Here is a 17078-nt window from a genome sequence, read left to right on the forward strand (position 1 = left end):
CCAGCAGGTCTGGTGTCATGTAAAGAAACCCATGATCAAAAAAACCAAAATTCTGCTAGTGACACCAGGCTCAGAGCCAGGTACTGATCTGCTGGCTCTTCCTGTTTCTTCCCTCATCATTCCCTGCAACTGGAAGGATAGAGGAAAACACTACTTGTGCTGCTGATCCCTTACCCAGTCATCCTAAGGCCCTGAAGTCTCCCTTGATTGCCCTTGTACTTCTAGTTGCAACTTCATCGCTGCCAACCTGAAAAATCAATAATGGATAGTAGTCTGAAGGCTGTACCAGGGTAGGAAGCTTTCTCTTCAGATCTTTAACCCGGGCCCCAGGGAGGCAGCAGACTTCCCTAAGAAGTGGGTCCAGTCTGCATACTGGGCCTTCTGTTCCCTTCAGAAGCGAGTCTCCTATGACAATGACCTGTCTTTTTTCTCTTTATAGAAGCAGTTTTGACACAGGGCATAGGCCGACCTAATTTTGACACCTAACAATGGCTATCATACACAGTGCAGCCCCCCCTTTTCAGTTGGACACATATTTTTAATTTTGTGTGTATGTGTGACTTTGATATTGGTAAAGATGATTTAGTGCTGAAAATACAGGTTGGATAAATTTACCATTAAGTGATTGTTAATATTTGACAGTGCTAATGATCTAATTCTAGAACTTACACTCTATTTTTTATGAGAATTTATCCACCTGCTGTCTGTACTTCATGGCAATGTTAGGGGTTACTTTCTCCTAAATTGTCATGCCTTAGTCATATTTTAAACTGAGACAAGACGACAGTGGCCTGTTTATTAAGATAGGAAAGGTCTTGATGCTAAAACGTGGGAGAACAGCTTAGGTATGTTTTGTAGATATTATGGATTCTTCTAAGGACACTGTGAAGGAAAAAATACTCCTTTCTTTAGTGTCTATTAAGCTCCACTTTTATATGGAAAAGGAAGATAATTACTCCTTCCATTACAGAGCCAGTAGAATATGAATGAATGCTTTTCGTGCTAATATTCCAGTGAGGAAACATGCTTTTTGTTAGTGTGGGAAGAGGGTTTTTTCCTTCACCATTTGGTTAACAGAGTACTTCTCTTCGGTACCAAATAACTTGGAATCTTCTTCAGATTATTAGATTTCTGCTTGTGCACCTGCAGATATTTAATTTGCCAAACTCTAGGGGTTAGTAAACATTCTTTCTGTTTCAATCTCACCAACTCCAGCTTCAGTGTGTATGAACATAAGGTGGTTTTTTCTCTTGTATTTATCTTCAGGTATTAGCTGCTTCTAAATCTTGCTGGTCTGAACAGTGTCTCTGGGTATAAGTTCAGACCATGCCAACAATATTAATTATGTTAATGAGATTGCATTGCAGGGTTTTTAAGAAACATGCAATGAAACTTTTGAGGTATCCAAACCTAGAATTAATAGTTTTGTATACCTCATACACAAACCAGAGATTTAAAGGTGTATTGAAATAGTAATTCTGAAATATGAAATATAGTATATTAATTGTCAGGAGCTAAAAAGATAGGAGGGATGAGCTTACTAGAGTCCCTATACTCCTGCAAGTGAAGGTTTTATAGAAATTGCTTTATGAGAGCTAGTAGGACTTAAGCCAACATGTTCAAGTACTCAGGTTTTCATGGTGTGATATTAATACTGACGGTAGACTTCATGCTTTTGGTGTGTGTAATTTTTCACTTCTAAGTGTCATGTTTTGACAGATTGAGTCAGGAGTAATTTGTAAAGCAGAATACGTGTTTCCATGTGTAAGTAAATTGGCATGATGTTTCTGATCTACATATTGGTGGTATGCTTCAGACTTCTGTAAATATTCCCTCATAATGGCGGTTAAATAAATTATGAAAATAGCGGAAAACGTGACTGAATTTAATGAGAAGCTTCATTCTTTATCACTTGTATGGAAGCTGGGCATTTATTCTCCATTTTTAGAACCTGAAAATTCAGCAGCTTAAAACAACTTTAAAATCTTTTTGGACTTGGTATTCCTGCTTTGTAGGATCAGCTTCTGAGGTGAGAGTACACTTTGACCTTCTGCCCTCTCTGCAGAAGGTTGAGGATAAAATGAAGACCTGGCCCTTTTTTAAGCACAAGAAAGTGCAGAAGCTAATACTGCTTTCTGTCTTTTTCTTTCACACCTGCTTTAGTGCAGGTTTTTTCTACTCAGAGAAAGGGCCTGTGTCCAACATACGTCAGTCCAGAATTACCGTCATTGCAGATCTTTTAATATGAATGGCTCTGTGTGCAGCCTGAACTTCTAGATCTATATTTTTCACCTGGCTAGTAAGGCTTTGTGCCAAATATTCTGCCATTGTCAAATGGTACTGGATCATAAATTGGTATGTTGAACTTTGAAATGCTAACAATTTCAGGAAAGGCAGTAATTGGAACTATGCTGTGGAAAAAAATTAAGGGGACACTGGGAAAAGTAGGACTCTACACCTTAAGAATAAAGGAGAGTAAATGATACATTTGTAGCAATTAGTGGTAGAGAGAAAGTAGGAAATCCTGTGCCAGTGTATTAACACAAGAAAAACGGAATGCTACGTAAATTTGAAAGAACAAAGAACTGACAAGGAAACTTCTCCAACAGTGGACAACATTGAGCATAGAATAGGCTAGTTCTTGATCTCAATAATACTCTGAAGCAACCTGAAGGTTAATTTTAAAAGAAAAAAGTGCACTTGTACTCTGAAATAATCTAAAGGTTATTTAAAAAAAAAAAGGGTGTGCTTGTGGCACTTCCTGACTATCAGGATGACAGTGGCCAAGTTTGCTATGGCAAGCACTGTTGGAAAGAAGCAGCCCTCAGACTTTGTGACTTGAGTGACTCTTCAATGTAATAATCATATTCTGTTGAAGTGTGAAACGTATTAATTTTGCAGAAGAGATTGGAAAATCAGGCCTGCAAAATGTGCTTGAGAAAGGACTTCCGATGTTAGTAAGGATGCTATGAGAGTAAAAATCTGATAATCTTCGTTAGAAAACAAATACATGATATTTTGGTGAAAAGTACTGGTCATTATAGTTGGTTTTGAATATTAAAGTAAAAGGTTAAGTGGTAATAATATATGCTGATACAAGGCTGAGGAAAGTGCTAAAAAGATGTTTTAATTAGAATAGTGAAGAAATGCAGAGAGAAATGTGTGGGGTAGTTGAACTGAAGCATAAAAGGCATATAATGGGTGGTATAGTGGAATGTTCCTCATGGTGTCTGTAAATAATGTCATGTGCCCAATGTCCTATGAAGATAGAAAAGGCAAACAAATGCTTTCTAACAAAAGGTGGAATTAATATTCATTGAAGAAAGCATAAACTTCCAGGCAGAAATCAGTAATGTGACTGGTCAGAAGTACAGCAAAAGTAATTACTATTAGTAATTAGCCCTGCTTTTTAAGAGGATATGTCTGTTCCTTTCTGGTAGTGTTAAAGATTAATCATTTGTAAATCACTGTAAGCAGAGTCATGTCATAAATCTCTGTGGAGGCTCAGATTACATGCATCTGAAGTTCATATCGCTTTTTTCTGATGTGTGCCATGCGGTGGTCTGCAATAGGTAGTAGAGAGTATAAGCCCATATATATCGTACTAGGTTTCTTGCTAGTGTGAATTTAGCAGTACACAGCACTGTGGGAGAACTGATGCCTTGCCCTAGATGTAAAACTGGGATGTGATTTAAGTGATTGAGAGTTCTTTCCTCCTTTTCTTTTTTTGAGGACTTCAGATTTCTGTTTCCATAACCTGCTTCAGAGGCTTTGCCAGTCCTGTAGCTTTCTGTGTTTCTGTGAGCTGTGGATCCAGCGTGTTTTTTCATATACTAGACTTAGCTTTATGGGAAGAAACTAGTTAAATGTGTTGAGAAAATTCTTTAAAAATTGAATTAGAACTGTAATGTGACAGTAATAGTAATTTTTTGTGTTGCCACATTGCTGATTGACAGCTTTTATGTATTACATTTTTAATCCTGTTAGATCTCATGCGACGTCAAGAAGAATTGAGGCGTTTGGAAGAACTTCGAAATCAAGAACTTCAAAAACGCAAGCAGATACAATTGAGGTATTTTGTCTTCTACTGTGCAAAGGTGTGGCATGCAGCTGCTGTAGGCCTGCTTGAATTTAGATACTCTAGCTTGTAGAGCTTGCTTTTGACATAAAATAAAATGACATAAAATAAAAATGTTTCTGCTGCTAAAAAGCTGCTTTTCAAAAGCATGCGTGATGTTTCTGTTAATGTTCTTGAACAGAAAAGTGATCGCTTATGCTAGTATAAAAGAAAATGGTTTCAAGTATTTCTTGAATTTTTTCATTTTTCAGCTCTACTAGTTCTGTTGTGAATTTCTGAGTTTTCTAAGTAGTGTAGAAATGTCTTAACACAAATCTTTGTTTCATATGATTTATTTTAACCTTGTGACTGAAGCATAGCTGTAATAGCTACGAACATGCTTCTAAGATTTATGGGCAGGTGATCTGCATGTGGAATAGCACTGTAAATGTGTAGTCTGACATGAAACTTTGGGGGGTATTTTCACTTGATGTTCTGGTATGTTGCAAACAATTTTTTCTTTATCTGATTCATACAAATATTTGCTTTCATGCCTCTTAAAATTTAAGAAAACAGTCATAGTATCATCATGTTGATTGAGTTTATACTTCTTATGTTAAATATTACAAGAAATGTAGATGAGAAAAAAGAACAAAATGCAAACACCTTGAGTTAAAAATGCGTCTTTTGGTAGTATTGAAATGTTTTAATCCAGTGTGACTTGTTAAAAACTGGAGTATTTTAACCTGTATACCCATATGCAGCTGGAAGAACAGGTACAGAATGTACTGGTATTGTAATTACCTGTAGTCCAGTTTTAAAAAAACAAACAAACAAAAAACCCCACAAAAAACCCCAACAGACTTCAGTAATATTCAGGCCCATCAGGTGGAGTAGATCAATGCCTTACACTATAGAAAAAATTAAATAATGACCAATTTTGTTTATATGCATGACCTTATCTCCCGAGACTGAGTACAAGCCTGAACAGGTCAAGAGTCTAAGTTGACATAGTTTTTGAAAAATATTCTAGACATGAAGAAGAACACCGACGTCGTGAAGAAGAGATGCTACGTCAGAGGGAACAGGAGGAATTAAGACGACAGCAGGAGGGAGGATTTAAGCCAAATTTCATGGACAATGTAAGTAAAATTCTGTGATGAAAGTCCAAATTGTAAAAGAATTTTTTTTAATTAAGATTTTTATATACTAGCTATTGAGCTGCTGCCTTCTTGTTTACTGTTTTTCCTTCAGTATTCCATCGTTCTCATGAGTGGAGTGGTACAGATTTAGTAGTGCAGTTATTCTCTTGTACGATGGCATCACTGTTATTTTTCCTACAAGCTGGCGATGTAGCATTTCAGTTAAGTGAAAGTGTTCAGATAATAATTTGCCTTTTTTATTCAGGAAATTAATTTTTCCAATAAAATAATAGAATTTTTCTAAGTGCGAGGTCATGGGAAGAAATGATGTTCCCATAAGAAGGTGTCCTAGTTTGACTGACGGTTTAAATTTTAAACCAGTTCAGGCTGTTAAGCTTGTTTGAACTGCTTGTTTTGGTTTATGCTTAACTTACTAAGAATAATATACTTCGGAAACAAAATGGGCAGTGTTAACTTCATATGGAGCCTAAAGTCACTCTCCGCTTTGACCCTGCTGTAAAACTAGATGAGGAAAACCTCAAAATCTTTATTACAGGAGACCGAAAGATTATAAAGGTGGAAAAAAAAATGGTCCTCTGCTATAATTTCTACATTATTTATATTAGTAATTTAGGTGTGTTCTGCCTCTGAAGACTCATCCTGCAGGACTAGCAAAATGGTGTTATCAGAGGAGTCAGCTTCTAAATTTTCATGATGATCTATTTTGGTCAAGGGTATGATTTTTTTTTTCCCCTACCAACCAAAGCAGTTAAATGAATGCAACCTGTATTGTGAATGCTTTAGTTTCATGTGAGAAGGAGACCTTTTACTGGTACAGTTATTTTTAGTGAGGAAGCAACGAATAAGAGGTCCACACAATACTCTTTCACATTATTACAGTAACTGTAGTCTGCAGGAGGGAAGTTTGCTCCCCTTTACAGGTACAGCTTGATACATAAATCAAAAATAAACTGCTGGTTTCCCAGCTACTTTCTTGTTTTGTGGAAGAAATACCTATTTTACATTCTATACCATACCATTTTCTGTAGGGTTGAAAAGAATATATTATGTACGTTCTGAGACATCCTAAGAGAAGTTGGAAAATGAAAGATTTGCTGTTCTCAGCAGGACATCTTTTTTCCTATTCTCTGCCCCTTAGTGTTTTTAGTAAAGATGGGGAGGAAGCAAAATTGTTCCTTTGATGTTACTAACAGCTATCAGTTCATTTTGCTGATTGTGTTTTGAGAAACTTGCACCAGAAAACAAACAATCATTTATATCAGTATGTGCTCACACTGTAAAACAAAACTGCTTTCAGCATGTCTCTTCTTTGGGTTGACGAAGATCAAGAATTCAAAAGTCATAATGTCCTTTAGTGTATTCCCACATACTATTAAACATACTTTGTGAAATAGCACGTAACAATTGTCTGATGTAATTTAGAAATAGCACTTATTGTGAATTCTGGAGTGCCAAATAGGAAATTTCACTTCACCTTAATATCTTCACGTAGCATCTTTTGGGGTGGCCTGACTTTCTGACCCTATAAGCTACCTGTCAAAACCCTCCTGTGGCTGATCTGTGAGACCCATGCTACTCGCTGCAGGAAGAGGAAGCTGGGGAGCCAACCCACAGACTTGAGATGGCAGTAGCTCCCTCAGAGTCCATTGCTGTTAGGAGGTTGTGGCCTATACTCTGCAGCTTGGGGTGCTGGGAAAACTAGCAACTTCTGCTGGTTTTCTTCTTGCAGCTGTCTTGAGATAATGTTACTTAGCCGCTGTGCTTGAATTGCTTGCCACAGTTTGGCCATCCTCGTGCTTATCTGCATCTTTAAATTCTGAAGTCTGTGTGAATAGAAACTATGCAAGTTGGTGTGCTGGACATGGCAAAAATGTAAGAAGGGAAGAGGAATGGTTCAAATGGAAAGCACTTCAATCACTATGCACAATTTCTGCAACTTCTATACGATGAAATTTTTGCGGGGGGAAAGGTGAAGGTGCAAGAATGCTTTGGAAGAGTGTAGCTTTCCCACTGAGTTGTATTACTGGAATTTTGTGTTCATCTGGAACTAATAAATACACTTCAAGAATATATAGATGTAGCTGTGCAGTGACAACCCTACCAAAAGTGTTAGAAGTTATATAAAGGAATATATAGTACAGGTGTTGTTTTTTTACTGTCATGCAAAGTTGAAGTGGCATATACAATAATTCAAGAAAATGTTTTCTCTAGTCTTCAGACTATTCTTTAGTAGTCTGGTCATGTGTTGACTTATGTTTTACTTCAAATGTCCTTTGAAGTTTAAAAGAGGAAGAACTGAAACAAAATTGGAAGTGATGTATTTACTTTCTTTAGCAACTGTTTCTAATAAGGGCAGCTATGTAACTAAGCATGGCCTATCATTTTATAGGCGTTCATTATGATGTCTTTAGATAACTGTACTTAAGTTCTATAGTGTGAATGGGAGTGTGAAAAAGCCTTTGAATTTTGCAGCAGAGAAGAATTGTAAACCATTTCTGGAGACTGCAAAACGATACATCAAATCTTTTTTCATTTTAGTAGAATTTCTTACAAAACTAAATTTTTTTATTTATTCTTACTAATACTTGTTTCCTGTGAACAGATTCCATCTGGTAGTTACTTCTAGTCTCAGATTACTGTTGTACATACACTGAAAAAAAGTTACTCTGTTTGAAGAGTTCAAAAGTTGCCTCTTGGTGAAGATTGCCTTTTATGATACTGGTGGATAGTTTTTTACCATGTCAGGTCTTGATACTCTTTTGGCATAATCCTTATAACATACGAAAGTCTGCCAACCATGTATTTAGAAGGAAAATAATAATTGTTTCTAATCCTTATTTTTGTTTCTTAAAAGCTTTGAAAAGTAAGCTTCCTTCACTTATATCCTATCCCTTTTTACTGTTCAGTATAAAAGAAGGACATAAATGGTAAGTGCAATGACAACTGGAATTGGAACCTATCACATAAGGCTGCAGTATTAGGCTTTTCTGTTTAAAGTTTCTTACTGTATCTTTTCCCTAACTTGTTAAACTTTGATTTTTCAGTATGACTACTTTTGAAAAACGTCTTGTAATCAAGTTTAATGCAGTTACCGGTTACTCCGTTTAGTTACAGAAGATAAAAATATTTTCTGTGTGGGGATTTATCTTCCTGAAGCATTCTTGTTCATGGTGATGTTGTATGTTAAAAATTTGATTGCATTGATTGTTAATATAATGGGCAGCCTAGTGATACCTAAATAATGTATTAGTCTAGTTGTGTGATCTCCAGTAGATAAGTTTTTGATAAAAACTTTTGTGTTGGTTAGGGTTTTTACCTTGCTTTCTAAAAGTTGGTTAGTTGAAATCTGCTGTTACAGCTCAATATATATGCATACTAATTTTGTGATAGCTTTATCAGGAAACTTGTTTTCCTGTAGTATTTTGCTAATTTTTAGTTTGCATCCATATTTCTTGCTAAAAGAGGAGCTTGCTGATGGTGATTGGAAGAAATATTTTATTTTTCAGTAGCACAGATATTTTTTAAAAAAATACCATACTTCTAAGCACTAGTAATACATTAATTATTCAAACTGTGCAATGGTTACTATCCTATTGTGATAGAGTTACATTGTTAAATCTCCATCAGAGCCTTTTTACCAAATAATTCCAGTTCCAGGAACTAGTTTTGTCTGACCAGTTTTGTCACCAACTTAGAAGAGTGAAAAGAGAGTGATTTGGATTTAGTGTATTAAAATAGTTTTCATGGGTCTACAAAAGAGACCAAAGTATGTAGGAGTTGTAGTTTTAGTTTTATGGTGCACAGATTTAATTCTGTAGTAACGCTGTAAAATAGCGTTGGGTGGGTATTGTACTTAATGAAACAAAAGCTGTGATACTGGCCTGCAGCTTACAGCTCTTCTTACTGATGGTTTAAAGAGGGAGTTGAGATTTTTGCGTGCCCTTGTCCTCTTCCCTCCAGGGAAACTCTGCCTTTTTCAAGTGTAACTTGCACATGTAAGGAACTGCTTCTTGCTTCAACTTCAGAATGCTTACTGTTCTTTCATGTAAGACTGTATATTAAATTCTTAACTTTTTTTTAAATCTCCTAGTCTTTACAAGAATTATTTCTAGATGTTGTTTTGCTTTGCTTTAATTTTTCTTACACAGAAGCTCTGCTGCTCAGGTATGTTGTATAAGTATCAGCATAAAGTGGCAGCCGCTAAAGCAGTGGAGACTGCCTCAAGAGCAGAGATTGTAGTGCTCTTGGATCAAAAGCTGTAAGACGGTTGAGAGCAAGGGAGTAAAAAAGTGCATCCCAGAACAACAACAAAGTTCATAGCTTCAGGAATGCCAGAAACTTGATTGAAAAAAAACCATTTAGTCTTTGTTCTAAGAATTTTGTCCTTTGGAGTAGCTTATAAATGTAGCTTCCCATTTCTTTATTACTTTTGAGCCTACTGAGGTATATCTTATCCCTTGCTTCTACATTCTCTTGCAAGTTGAGTAGTAGACATTTTAGAAGGAAGACTATCACTTAGATTTCCTTGGACTTCTGTAATTCAGGAGTAGTTTTTTGCACTACTTGGCTCTTAAGTGAATAGAACTGCATTTTTTTTTCTGTCTTCTGATTCCATTATGCTCAAAAGCCCCAGTTACACAAGACGTTTGAATTTTCACTGAATGCAGAATTGTTTCCTACCTTATTCAAAACTAAACTAAGCTAAGGCAGATTTCCAATAATAAGTAAATTAATAAAAATTTCCAAGTGTCTTTTCAAACTTGATCTGTTTTCTACTGATAATAAATTTGGGTTATTTTGTGTTGACAGCCTAGTGTACTTAATGAAACTGATGGTGGTGAAGTTTTGTGAGGTTGTATGAATCTAGTCTCTGTTTCTTAACAAACTGCTATAAAGCTAAGCTGCTTTATAAAAGCTCTTTGCAGAGTTTGGTTGGGAGAGGTTGAATTACCTCCTTATTGCAATCCAGCATATATACTCATGGAAGAAGTAGTTCATGTTTGACACCTTAAAAAGGTAAAACTAGCTTGGAGAAAAGCAGATCATTAAATGTAGAACTGAAAAAAACTCCCAAACCTGACAAAACATTCCTGCTTTCTTGTCAGTGGGTTTGCTTCAGTGATCAAGTTTCTTCCTATGCATAGAGCAACATAGGCTAGGCCTTTGAACAAGCAGTTTATAAGTATGCAGTTTGTGTTTTTGTGGGTGGTCTTAGTTTTGGCAGTAGCACTAAATTTTTTTTTATTTTTGCAGGATTGCAGTGGTATATATCAGTAGACAGATGCTTAAATCTTGCATTTCTTCTGTTTCTCAATGTTTTAGATAATAAATTTGGTGCTTTAGGCAACAATAATAATTCCTTAACAGGCCTTAAATACTCACATTGTATTATTTTCAGCCCTTAATAACACTGCCAGATGTCAAAACTATTTTAACTGTCATATCTGCTTTTAGTATGAAAAGACATTGCATAAAAATCAATGCAGAATTTCAGCCATCTTTTTGTAGCATATTATGTGTTTGTATGCATAAACTGAAGCTATTTGTGGAGTAAGATACTTTTTGGTCGTAAGTATTTATTTCATGACCATTTTAGGATGGTTCATAATTGACTTTATATTATGGTTTTTTTGTATATCAAGGTTGCTACTAAGGTAATTTTTCAGTAATGAAGCAAATAATCATTACAATGTGACATGTAATTTATAACTTTATATTTCAATGTGTGTGAACTATGAATATTTAGGGTAATGTGATAAATTTTCCTTATGTTATAGGTATTTAGGAGACTAAAATCTTTTAGTCTGTTGCCATCACCTTCTAATGTTTGCACAAAATGCTTTAGAACATAATAGTATTTAGTTCATGTGAACCTGCAAACAGAACAAGTGACCATTCATAAGTAATTTTTGTCCCTTCATATGCTGTCAAAAGTGCATAAATCTCCAGTATGAATTTAGGTGTTGCAGTACTACTTGCAAGCATTCCCATGTTTGTTCTCTTCTATAGTAATTGATAAGGAGTTTTTGTCTGTGTTTTTTAGATTGTCTGTTGCTGTTTATAACTTAATTTTCTTTCAGTAAGACTAATGGATCAAGAAACTAAAAGAACACTTTTCTAAAGATACTTTGAATGCAATGGCAAAATGACATCAGTCTTTGCCAGTCTTAGTGTTTTATGAGGCCTCAGATTTAGCAGATGCCATTTTTGTTCAATTATTAATGGAAGGACTTCAAATGCATCTGGTGTGCTTGTTTATAGAATACTCCATTTGTGTACTTAGCTTCTCCTGTTTCATGGATTTTTACAGATAAAAATGAAAAAAAAAACTATTAAAGAGCAGATATAAGTCTGTATTCCATATTTTTAATAGAATTTCTGAAAAGGTTACTGCTCACAAGTTAAAAGAAATCTACTTACCTAAGTTCCTCAAATACTGAGTTCTTCAATTTTCCATCTTTTGACAAGTAAGAGTGAGGCTTTTATAAATAATTTAGAAAAATCCTTTGCTAATGTAATTGTTTGATAAATGCCCTACGTATTTTGAAGAAGCTAAAATTAATGTTTGCCTTTAATAATTTTCATTTTTTCTTCCTCAGCTACTGGAGTTAAGTTTGACTTGGAGTTTGTACACATATTTACCCAGACTAAGAAGAAATTAACTTTCAGTTTCAGTTGTCTACTTGGTACCAATTTTGGACTCATCCACTTGTCTAAATCCCGAGATCTCACTTGGTGGCATTGAGACTTGCAGCCAAAATAAGTTGCTCTGCTTAGAAAAGTTTGTCTTTATTCAAAGGGTCTGTGCTTAAAGAAAGAAGAAAACACCCATGAAGCAATAAGTGAGTCTGTAGAAATAGTATTTTTGATGTGAGGAAACCTATTAATGGATCTGTTGCTTAGTGTGAGGAAAGCTTATTTATAGATCTGGTTTCTCTCAAGAGGCAGTGCCTTCCGAGTAGTTTTTTTTTCTTAGTGTGAGCAGTAAGTGTCTGACCTTTTGCTTAGTCTCTAACATTTTGCTTCAGTAGCTCTCACAGAGTGGAAAATTTTAATAGTGGTAATGCAGTAAACTGAGACATAGAAATTAGCTTGTCTTAGTGAGGTTGCCTGTCTTTTCATACCAGGCTAAATGTTATTTTTTTTAATTAAAATATTTAGGGGTTTTCTCATTAATATTTTACAAGCCTCCTTTCTGTAGTGTAGGCATCGAGTAGGTTTATCTCATTACCAGACCTAATGCTTGTTTGGGGTTAAGTCTTCCATGAGGAATATGGAATTTAAGTCTGATACTTCTGTCTTCCATCAAGTCTTTCTTTAGGTTCCACTTTAATTTTTGAGAGATTAGGTGTTATTAAAAATGTTAATTCATCTAAAAATAAGAAATGCATTTTAGAAAACAAGATGATAAGTTTCTGTAGAGCTGTTTTGTAACTGTTCAGATGGGGAGTTTAGTATCTTGGTTAATAGAAACTAACATTTAAAGTATCAATTAAATATATTTAAGGTTTACCATTTAAAGATGCTTTTCCCAAACATTATCATAGAATCATAGAATAGTTTGGGTTGGAAGGAACCTTTAAAGGTGATCTAGTCCAACTCCCCCTGTAATGAGCAGGGATGTCTTCAGCTAGATCAGGTTGCTCAGAGCCCCGTCCAGCCTGACCTTGAATGTTTCCAGGGATGGGGCATCTACCACCTCTCTGGGCAACCTGTTCCAGTGTTTCACCACCCTCATTGTAAAAAATTTCTTCCTTGTATCTAGTCTGAATCTACCCTCTTTAGTTTAAAACCATTACCCCTTGTCCTATCACTACAGACCCTGCTGAATGTCTGTCTCCATTATGATTTCATACAATAGCTCATGGCTCACTAATTTAGGCTTAGCATTGTGTAGGATGAAAGAGCATTTGTATTAGTTTTGTTTTGTACATGACATGAAGCACACTGCTTTTACCTAGTGTTGCCGAATGCAGTTTTGTTGATATACTTGTGGCAGGTTACCTGGTGTCTCTTCTGAATGTATTAATACAAAAGATCTGAAAGAGAAAATACAATGTCAAAATTAGGTTCTTCAGGCTTTGTTTCTCTTCTGTATGTAGTGCTGGTTTTTATAATCCGTTTTAAATTTGATTTACTTATGGAGTCTTTGTGTTCATTCCCCACTGCCCTTTCTGAATTTAATAATTTTTTAATAGATAAACATTTTTTATCTATAGGGGAACTTCTGTGTTCTTTAGGTAAGAACCAACTGTTCTTGTTTGTCCCTGTTCATAGTGATGCCCATTGGGTCCCTAACATGATTCTGACCTTTGGGTCTATAGTACATAAATAAAATAGTAGTTTTTGTTAGGTACCTTTTGATGAGAGCAGACACTGTAGCTTAAGAGTTACTGTGTGTGAACTTGGGACAGGGGATTTAACTAGAAAGCAATTTTTCTTAACCCATTTGGATTTGTTCAGATGACCAGTTTCTTACACTTTCGATTAAAATAGTAGAATTGCCTGGTACAATGTGTATTGTTTTCCTCAGTCAGAACTCTCTTTATTCAAATGGTAAGGGTCTTCATTCAAGTCTACCTCATCTTGCTCCTGTTTCACAGTAAATGGCCTCCAGGTTGTTTGAAAGTACTAGCTGGAAAACTATGGAGCCTTGTTTCATGCCAGGAGGTTTCATTGATGCTTCTTTATTCATGTTTTGTATGTTTAGGTGATGTATGTGTGGACAGGCCAGAACTTTGTTAGGGAAATCTTAAACATTGAACTATTCTGATTGTAAGCAACGTTTGTAACATGTATAAAAGACTGCATATATTAGAAGTTTCTCCTACAGGACCTCTTTGTAGCGATGGAAAACTTAGGCTTTCAGCTTCCTTTTGGCAAATACTTGCGTATTCTAATCACTTGGTAACTCAGATCAGTTATGGGATAGCAACTACAATTGGATTTTTGTTCTTGGTTACAATTTAGTCAGCATATATAACATCTACTTGGTGAGGAAAAACTTTTAATACAAAAGTCTGGCAAAGAGTCATATTTAGTGTACTGTGACTATAACTAGTGCCGCTTTTGAAGTGTTTTAAGTTGATTTTGCAATGTTATATTCGACATTCCAATTAAGAAGAAGTTAGATTTTTACATAAATACTTCATGATAAAGGATATTCTTGAGTGGTTAATTTTTCTTCTAAACATGGATGACTTTCACTTCATCTCATCCTTATTCTTGCAGTTGGGGAAAATTGTTGTTTTGAATCAGTCCAGTGTTCCCTCTGCGTTAGTATTTGCCTAGATTTGTTTCCTGTGCAAGGAAAACTTAACATTTGGGAAATCTAAAATGCAGCATTGTTTTGTAACACCCATTTTTCAGTTAAATATTTTAGTGTATTTCTGCATGATGGTACAGTTAGCCTAGACTTTGTTACCAGTTAAACAGACCGTCAGCTCCACACCCGCCAGGGTGAATTGTGCAGTGCATCTTAAATTAAGTAATTTGCAACTTGTTCTGTGAAAGTAAGGTATTCTCCATGCTCCCATGGATATCTGTGTTGATGCTTACCTACTCTCACGTCATTTCTTTAGCTAAAAGAAAACCAGAATAATTCTGAGCTGCATCATAAAATTCTCTAATATGCCTCTGAAGATGTGAATATATTGTGAATGTAATGTTTATATAATGAATAATGTAATTATATTGCATGTATCAATTGTGAACTTGGTGCTATGGTGGATATTGCTTTCAGAAGGTAGTTTTGCAGGTGAGTAAACAGTTAAGTGCCTTAAATTGATTACAAATGAAAAAAATATTTGTATTATGTTCAGCTGTTGAACTGTATTTAATTTATGTTTTTAATTTCATTACTGTCATTCAAAAAATGAAGCTAATAGAAATAGAAGTGTTTTTATATATTGGTTCCATGGATCTAAAGTGTCTCTTAACTCCAGCAGAACCGAATTGATTGACAGAATGAGGAAGTTGCTATCAAGTGAGTTAATATATAGATCTTTTTCCCCCCTTTTTTTTTTAAGGATTTCCAGATCTGTTAAAGTGGTTGCCTTCTCAAGGCACCTTTTGTCTTGTGAAAAATTATTTCTGAATTTCACCTTAAAGTATCCGAGAAGCAGAATTTTACCTTCCTTGTGAGTATTAGTTGTTAGATCAAGGGGAAATTTTGACAGAGTACCTCTGTTCCTGTTTGCTCTCAAATGGTCAACAGTGATGGCGTTTGGAAAAAACAAATCTGTCTTTGCAGTTATACTCTGAGTGCTTAATCTGTGTAGACATAGACAGTGAAGGGACATGGTAGGATTTTCCTTTACCTGAACAGATGATGTAAAGATGATTCAGATGAAGTATGGAATTAAAATTTTTGGATTTTATTCCTAGCTACTGTTTATATGCAGTTTTTCCATCTCTATACATTAATTTTTTTGGCTGGTGAATAACATTTTCCACAGGTTGTGAGAAAATGAGGAACCTTTTTACTCAGTTTTATTCTGTAGAAGTTGTATATACAGTATTTTACTGTATTATAATAAATGGAAGTGGGAGAGATGTGGAAAAAACTTGGGAAATAATGATATATTAATGAAGTGTTTTAAATGCAGTATTAAAATTCAGAGAAGCAGCAAGTAACTATGGGACAAAATAATGAAGCAGAAAAGACATAAATCTCAGTATCTATAATCAGAGTAGGTTCTACAGTACATCTTGCCTTATTTTAGACTCTTTTCTTTTTTTGTTAAGAAGTTAGATTGTAATTTGAATTTTTGGCCTATAATATAGCATTCTGAAAGTATGAGTTCTGTGTAAAATGAAGCTGCAGTAGCTTATGTGATAACAGGTCTTTAAAAAAAATCACATAAGCTTTTTTAAGGAAAACATTTATTTGTGATTTTATTCAAGTTATTGAGACTTCGGGATATTTTCTATATAAGATTGCAGTTCTCAAGTTTAGTGTCTAAGGTCACTAGGTAAAGACATTCAGAAAAATTTCTATGGACATGTAGATAACTTCTGTAGTAGTGATGGCCAGTTTTTAATATTGAAGATGGATGAATATCTCTGCATCCAGATCAGTGACTGAATTCTCAGTTGTCTCCATGATAAAGTGTAAAGGGTCTATTCATGAATGTCTTTCAAAAAACAAAAAAGCTTATACTACTACTGTTTCTGGCTCAGACAGTAAATATTCTTTTGCTCACTTGTTCTGAGATAAAAAACAGTAATGATTATTCACATTTTTTCACATAATTTTGAATTTCATTTGTCTTTTCTAGTTTGTTTGCCTTATTCCTGTAGTGCAGAGCAGTGGTTATTTTCTGCTTCTCATGACATAGGAGTGAAAAAAATGTCTCCATTGTATAATGGTTGCAAGTATTTTAGACTGTTTTCCTAATCTAGTTTACTTTCTACCCCAAACTTAAATTTTGGAAAAAAATCAGTTTTTGACGGTATTTTAACAGTTTACTGAGAGTCACTCTTTACTGCAGACACATTTCACTCTAAGGTGTTAGCCATTTCCACTTGACTTTTTCTTGAAAGAATTTCAACCAGCTCTTAACTTGCCTTCTTGCATCAGTATTTTTCTACAAGATTTTTTTAGTTTTCCCTTTGCTAATTTTGAAGTAGTAGCTGAAACATATTTCCAGGCTGGAACAAGCCCAGTGTGCCCATATGGGGGTTGATGAATAGCAGGAGTGCTTGGGAGTCTTCTGTGTTGTGAAAAAATAAATTTACTTTCCTCTTTCAACATTGGTGTTTTGGTCTACGTTTTATGAAAAGGAAACATATTTTTTGATCCGGTTTTACTTTTTGATTGTGTAAGTATATACTCATGTTCTACAGGATGTCACAGG

The 17078-nt window shown here is 35.1% G+C and overlaps 1 protein-coding gene across 5 annotated transcripts in view; it reads left to right on the top strand.

Annotated features, from left to right (window-relative positions):
- The window catches only part of PSPC1 (paraspeckle component 1), a 69666-nt gene that overhangs the window by 11517 nt on the left and 41071 nt on the right, over positions 1 to 17078 (top strand). For all 5 annotated transcript variants that reach the window (XR_012831850.1, XR_012831851.1, XM_075726040.1 and 2 more), the window contains exons 5-6: positions 3988 to 4072; positions 5091 to 5199. Coding sequence is in view for 3 of the 5 variants with exons in the window: in XM_075726040.1 (XP_075582155.1) it covers positions 3988 to 4072; positions 5091 to 5199 (194 nt within the window). In the remaining 2 variants the exon portion in view is untranslated. The remainder of the gene's footprint in view (positions 1 to 3987; positions 4073 to 5090; positions 5200 to 17078) is intronic.

Source organism: Pelecanus crispus, chromosome 1 (genome assembly GCF_030463565.1).
Source record: "Pelecanus crispus isolate bPelCri1 chromosome 1, bPelCri1.pri, whole genome shotgun sequence".
NCBI classification, from domain to species: Eukaryota; Metazoa; Chordata; class Aves; order Pelecaniformes; family Pelecanidae; genus Pelecanus; species Pelecanus crispus.